The 7675-nt window shown below is 31.6% G+C and overlaps 1 protein-coding gene across 1 annotated transcript; it reads left to right on the forward strand.

Annotated features, from left to right (window-relative positions):
• Positions 1 to 3775: 3775 nt before the first annotated feature.
• On the forward strand, positions 3776 to 7675 carry LOC106717989 (coiled-coil domain-containing protein 96). The gene is made up of 9 exons (XM_014511979.2): positions 3776 to 3894; positions 4227 to 4308; positions 4686 to 4863; positions 5211 to 5334; positions 5744 to 5890; positions 6176 to 6377; positions 6787 to 6962; positions 7200 to 7304; positions 7535 to 7675. Exons 1-9 carry the CDS (start codon positions 3880 to 3882, stop codon positions 7673 to 7675), a joined length of 1170 nt encoding a protein of 389 aa, XP_014367465.2. The 5' UTR covers positions 3776 to 3879.

The following is a 7675-nucleotide window of genomic DNA, read 5'->3' on the forward strand; positions in this document are numbered from 1 at the left end:
TTCGCCTTGTTAATCTTATGAGTATTTGAAATATTTGTATAAAAGTATTCAGTATTCGCTTCAAATATTATTTAAATAATATAAAATCCGCAATAAGATATATTATCCTTGGACTTATGAGATTAACGAAGTTAGAATGTGTTATTGTTGTGTATCTTTATTCTTTAATATATGGTGTATTTGCGTTAGTATATTTTGTTCATTTTAGCTTGAAGATTATTGTAATCAATATTTAAAAAATGTTGCTATTTAGTACATATACTTTTTTGGTCTTATTGATGTGTATACTTATCCAGATATAGCCAAATTTCATGCAAACAAAAAATATAATTAGACGCTATTTAGGTAAACACGTGTTTTAACCCTCTGACCGCCGCCGGTGATTGATACAATGGACGTCAACTTGGTCATAAAAGAGTATATTCCACCCTTAAGTATGCATCACCAAAACTACATCCGATATAACTTATCCGATTTAGGTTATTTATTTGTCAAGGTCGCATTTCGGAAAGTTACGCATAATCATGATTTCTGGTAATGTCAATACCAGCGTGCGATAAAAGGGTTAATATTTGATTTATATTTAAGCTAAAATGTAATTGAAACACTCTCAAGTTTTTATGGTTAGGACCTGTATTTGTTATTTTTCTAACATTGTTTTTGTTTCTATAACTTTGTACTATTTCTTAATGATGAAGTTTAACCTTACAAGGTTGCATTGTTCAAGTAGGGACCATCGCAGTGCCTGTGTCTTCTACTATACGATTGTGTTCAAGCATTTCGTTCTTTAAAAGGTTTGATAATTGATTATTAACTAACGCGTACCATCTTTCGACCACATTACCACTTAACATGCAGTTGGATCGACCTATAGAGTATACATTAAAAGTAATATTGGGTTGTCCGATAAATTCGTGCCGAATTTTAAGGACAATTGTAACGCACCAATCTCTGGTCTTATGTTTATCGGCAAAAAATTTGTCTAAATCAGGAATTATCTCAACCAAAGAATTGAAATTATTCCCAGGATGGGAATTTTTGTAATGAATGTAAATAGTGGAAATCCGAAAGTGAATTCATTTCAGCACATTTATTTTGCTTAGACCATTGTCGTCATAGCGTGGTGTGGCATTTTTGCCCTTTTAGAAAAAGAATAGCAAAAATGCCTAATACTTTATTTGTATACTCTAAGGCGTATAAAAGTGATAAAATGAACAAATATTAACCAAACATTTATTCTAAATACGGCAAGATTTATTATCTTTTAAAATATGTAAACATATGTGTTTTCAATAATTATACTATACTAGCTGTTGCCCGCGACTCCGTCGCCCGGAATTAAAAAACCATTATAAGTAGCCTATGTGTTCTTCCAAACTATGATCTATATCCGTTATGCCGTTCCAGAGATACCTTCAAACAATCATCCAACCATCCATCCAAACATTCGCATTTATATTATTAGTAAGATTCAGGTCTCTTTTAAGCTACCTATCGAAAATCGGAACGAACTTATCGGACAACCTGTTATTATCCATATTTTTATCGAGCGTAAATCATGTAATAAATGTTTGTATTTGATATTCCTAGAGTTGTATAATATTATAATAAGTATATAAAATACCATGCGATCAATGTCTTGTATGTCTTTTAGCTTAGTCAAAACAAAATTATATGTATCGTAAAAGCACTATAATGTGCTTATGGTATTCGTTGTTAATATAAGGGCCGGTTGTAGAAAATATGTTTACGTTTAATTATTACATAATTCTCACAGAAGTTTGAGAACACTGTTTTGTTTACAAATAATCTAATATTAAAATGAATAGAGTATACTTTTGTTTACACTTTGCTGTCGTAAGACTATTTATTAGTATTATAAAACTTAATTCTAGTCAAATGTATAGTGACAAGTTATTATTCATTTCAGCCTCCTATTATATTTTCATTCAGTCATTCTTCAACAACATTCGATATTTTTCTATCCAACGTAGCCGTGAAATTTCACTGCCGAATCAATTATATTGAAACATATTTTCGTCTCTTTTTTTTTAAAAGAGTATGCTAGGGATAACTTTTACCTTTTCCTTTTTTTCATACAACAATTTTGAAAATATCAAGTCACAGTTGAGTCGGGCAACGTTGATTACTTGACTTATGGTCTCATTGTTTGATCTGTAATCTTCTAAGCTTTTTATAATTATATCAAACTTAATCCATACTTTCTCCATACATTTTTTAAATTAATTAAAGTTTTATCTTCGCTTCTACCAATTAAGAATATTCTATGACATTTATTAAGCACAATAAAAAGCTTGAAGCGATCTCTGTTCTATTTCATTACAAAAAATGTGCGTCAGTTTTTTTTTTCAAAAATAATGAGGGTAAAAATTGGGTCCTTTACTTTTTATTTGTGTTTGTCATCTTGTTTTTATTTGTTCGTTAATAATATTGTTAAAAAACCAGTTATGAGATTTCTTCTGTTTAAATGTTTGTTAATAATTAAATAAAAAATGTATGCAAAAATTTTTTTCGTTTATTCGATCCAATAATACGTACCTGGTGCTTTTGAATTTTATTATGTTGTTGTCACAGAAATATTTTCTTGTTTACTTGGTTTCAATTGTATGAAACATTGTGTGTGTCATTGTTTATTCCAAGCTATTTGCAATGTCGTGTGTAATGTTGTAATATACAATTTTAAAAGTATATTAAAATTCTTATAATTTGAATTTATAGTTTAATTTATTTATTTAACCCATCAAACATTATTCAGAAACCCCTTTGTAGATTTTATTTTAGTAATAGTATAATGGTATGTTAAATATTTTGATAAAAAGATGTATAAATCATTTCTTAATGCCTTTAATATTATCAAAATAAACATCAAAGTGTTCACAAATTTTTTGTAAAGAATATGAAAAAAAAAAACACCGGAAATAATTGAATTAGGAGAAATACTGTAGGTGAAAAATGTCTTACACACTTTTCGGGTAGCTATTTCAAGACATGTATTGTCGAAAATCTGGCAGTCGCCCAGAGCCGGACTGTGACACTGCCAAAATCAACAGAGGTTAGTGTCCTAAAAAAACTGTTGCAAAGGCCAATCATCCTAACGAACTACCGGGTAAGTCGTTACCGGTGTACTTTTGTGGTCTATATACGATGTTGTATAAATATTAAGTATACAATTAAAAAGTTTTAAGAAAGAAAGACACTCTAATTGTCTCTGCACTGAGTATGATCCAGTCACATAAAAGTAGCATCGAGAAGAGGTACTTACCTTTCAGTGTCTACCATAAGCACTGATCTCTATAAATGGATAGGCGATTGCTTGGAAATGACAGCTTTTGCTTCTTACGATTTAAACGCGCCTGTTGATGTTACGCGACAGTTAATTCTATCGATATTATTAGTTCGAATTCACACCACCGTGCACCGCTACCAACCGTTACCACGATGGCGAAAATCAAATAGGAAAAAATACTGCGTCTAAGAGCCATTCCATTTATAGGTCCGTCCGTCCGTTATAGATCCGTGACCGAAAGACTTATTTTTCTATTTTAAAGCCGACAATACCTTACAAAGTAATTATATTATTACGTAATGCATGGGATAATCGTAACATCAGGTCGATCAGTAAACTTAAATCGATAAATCAAAATAAATAAAACTACATTTTTTATACTGGTAACAAAGCCCTGGTAACCATTAGAAACGGGAAAAATTAAAATCGTTCTTTGAAAGATGACAAATCACCATGGCAACCGTACTAACGTCTTTGCATGTTTCGTTACCAAAGATAATGGAATAAAATAATTTTCTACGAAACGTTAAACAGATCAATAAAGCCGGGGTAATTCAAGCTGATCACGCGATATGTCCGAGACAAAGGTAAAACCCGACCTACGTACCTTCCTTTCCATCTAATTAATGTGGCTTAGGGACATGCAAGCGAGGGTTGGGATGTCAAACTTTGTTGCGTGCTTTTTTATGTTGTTTCAACATCGAGGGAATACTCGACTTTGACAAAATATCAGTGAATCATACTTTAGTTATTTAGATTACTCGATTTCGTCTTTGTTTATTATATGAAAGTTTTTATTATACACCCATATTTGTAAAAAATAAGTTTTCTGATCGATCAGACATCTTGAGAAACGAGTCGCTACTTGAGTAACGTAAAACAATAACAAATTTTTCACAATATATTTTGATGGGAACAGGTTATTCCAAAGAAAACTAAATCGAATTTATTAAGTTCATTACGATCTAGTACCGAGCATGGACAATCTACCGGATCTAATAGTGAGTATGATATATATATACCTCGAACGAACCTCTTAGTTACTACGTTCAACTTAGAAAAATTAAGCCCAAGCATTATGATTATAAAACCTGGCGCGCCGACTCCGCGTGGGTGAAGTAAGTCCAGGGAGACGAAGAACCACTAATTTACTACTATCCTTAGAACTTTGTGCAATATTGACGAACGGTGAAAGAATATTGATGCCTTTTACCTTAGCTTACGTAACAAAATCTGATTTTTAAGAAAATAATATTGCTCCAAAATAATGTACAATATAAAATATCTTTGCTTATTGATCTATGCATCCATACTTTTATTTTTAGTTACAAAATTATTTGTTTCCAAATAAACTTTTAACCTCCCCCTTATTCCGCAGGCAGTGTTTTAGAAGAGACAGAAGGTGACGTTGGGCAAATAGGAAAACATATCTCAAAGGGTTCGGTGACGATAAACAGGGATGAGTATTTACACGCACACAGAGAACTAACTCACGACTACCAACAGCTTAAAATGAAAAACAACCTGCTACATCGGAGATTTGCTGATTACTATAAGTATACACCATATTAACTAGATATACCAGATTTTCTTCCCATCCTTTTCAGGAAAAGATGGGAATGGAAAGTGAATTTGACGGGAGGAGATGAAAGCACAGAAAGAGCATATATCCTCTTCCTATGCATACCCACCTCTGTCGATTCAAGGTTGGCAACGCATTTGCAACTGTGGATGTCTATGGGCAGCGATCGCTTCACTTTTTAGGTGTATTCAAGTGGCCGTTTGCTCGTTGGCCACCTTATGATATATAAAAAATAATAATAATACATTGTTAATCAGTGGCACTGTATTTTACCGTTGTATTTATCAAATCCATATAAAAATATCTGTATTTCTTTTCTAGAAAAAGGAAACTTGAACATGTATTAAAACCATTGGAAAATTCTGCTGATTTAGAAGAAAAATATCAACAAAAATTGTTCACATACGCGGAACTAAAAGATAAGGAAGAAAAAGAAATACACGATGTAAGGGAACATGACACATTTATTTTTCTGTGCGCCTAGAACGAATATTTGTGACAATCGCAATCATATCGTGATCGACAAAATTTGTACCCTATCGGGCGTAAAGTAGACCAAAAATCTCATAACAATTCTTACATTGACTTTAACAGTTGACGATGACGATACGAAAGCGATTGTCACAAATTGCTATGCTCACTGTTCTAATAAACATTTGCCTATTTCTGCATTTCTCATCACTAAGGCATTGATCAATTTTTTACTACTCACTTGTTAAAATTGTGTTATGTTTACAAAAATAATTTTTTAACAATTTTTAAATAGGGAAATATTTATCTCGACAATTTCTTTTTTTTTTCCTTAAATGATTTTAATCTTTAATTTAATAAATTATAATTTTTGAATATGGAAGATAAAAACCAAAATTCAAGCTGTAGAAAACCAATTCAAGCATAATTTGGAAAATGCTGAACAGAAATGCGACGAACTTATACAATTAGAAAGGAGCACTGGCACAGGATTGATATACTCAAAAACGGGAAAACCCATGGGTGAAAAGGTATAAATTTTACGTACTTTCTACAATCATGTCGATGTCATTTATATTAAATTATACACACTATAGTTATGTCGTGTATTTATAATATCTAGAATTATTGATTGTAAAATTATTACTTCAAAAATTACATTTGTAATGATAAAAGTTACCACGATTTGCTATTTTGCTAATATCCAAAAATAATAAATCATAATGGAAATATAGAGTCTCCTACTGAATAAACCATTTCGCGAGAGCGTCCAGCAACGAATGGTCAAATATTAATTAAACAAGGTAATATTCCAGACTATAGAAAGATTTCTGACGTTGCAAAGACACAAAGCAGAACAAGCTGCACAATTATGTTTACGATACATCAGAGTGAGGAATGCCGTGGCTGAACTTGAAGTTGTGATACGCAAATTGGAAACACTAGGCCCGGGATTACATGTTGCACACTTCGAACAAATGTACATCGACAAACAAAACTATATGAATAAAATTGAAGGTAAAACAGTTAACATTGATATTACAACCAGAATTATGTATTTTTTTATTATTTTCACAATTTTATAACTAGTATCTTACTATTAGTAAAAAATCCTAGTTATGTTCATTACGAAAATTATGCAGTCAGTCTGACAGTGTTAAGAATACTGGTATTATTTTTTTTTAGTTTAAAAAATGATTTTATTTTTATTTTCATTTTTGTTCTTTTTTATTTATATTTTATCATATGCCATTTGCCGATATTTACTGTCTGTGTAAAATTTATATTTTGATGGAAGTAGTTAGAAATTTTTTTTTCAAACACATCGAATCCGCGTCATTGATACTTAGTGTAATAATTCTTTGACTTATAATTTTAAAAATTAAGAGAAATTTTATTAGCTTGACAAAGATATCATTGTCAACAGAACGTGAGGACGAGCTGATAAAAAACCGTACGAAATGTACTGAACATAATCAGATTTTGGCGCACATACGCGAGAAAATGCATCACACCGACGAAGTTATTGACTTTACAGAAGGTGATCTAGGCGATGCAGATTTAGAATTTTTGAAAGCCAGAGAAAGACTAGGCCATGCAAAAGTAAGTACAGATCATTAATATACTTACTACGTGTATTGTTTTTGGTATCCGCATTTTAATTATCACTTTTAAACACTTAGATGTTAAAATAAAAAGAAAGTTCTAAACTTATTGGTGTCGCAACAAATGTCTTAACATACTTATCTCACTTCCATAATATTATTAAATAATAATTGACGAAGAAAATGACTACTAATTGGTCATAACATTTGAAACTAAGACTCACTTTGAATACAGGGAGAACGAGACAAACTACGTTGGTCGCTTGAATCGGAACGAATGAAGGCAGGTTTGCTTACCAGAAGGGATTTGTTGCGTGACTTCCAAGACGCCACTGACGAGGTAATGTATACCTAAATAAATTATAATTCAATGTAAAAATACAGAATAGAGAGTTATTAATGTAGTATTTAAAACATTGGAAAGTAACACACACAAATAATTTTCGTCATCTGCCTGTCCTTGACCCGCTCATGTAGTGTTGGAGCACCAGATTTTAGTGCTTCCGATCGATCTATCTTCCGTTATTTTTATCATCACTCAGTTACTTATTTTTTTTATTATAATACCAGGTTGTAAATTTAAAGGAGAGAAAATGCCATCTCATGAATCAAATAACAAAAATAAGACATAAATTACGAGAATCTCGTCGTCAGTATCAGTTCCAGCCAATAGCGGCTGAGAAGGATGAGGAATTAGACAATCTGTCTTAA

This window comes from Papilio machaon, chromosome 10, assembly GCF_912999745.1.
Source record: "Papilio machaon chromosome 10, ilPapMach1.1, whole genome shotgun sequence".
NCBI lineage: Eukaryota > Metazoa > Arthropoda > Insecta > Lepidoptera > Papilionidae > Papilio > Papilio machaon.

Bases quoted from the DNA above. Each gene is read 5' to 3' on its own strand.
- LOC106717989 (XM_014511979.2), top strand. The intron at 4,864-5,210 runs GTATACACCATA...TTTCTTTTCTAG, and splicing joins AGATTTGCTGATTACTATAA to AAAAAGGAAACTTGAACATG. The intron at 7,305-7,534 runs GTAATGTATACC...TTATAATACCAG, and splicing joins TCCAAGACGCCACTGACGAG to GTTGTAAATTTAAAGGAGAG.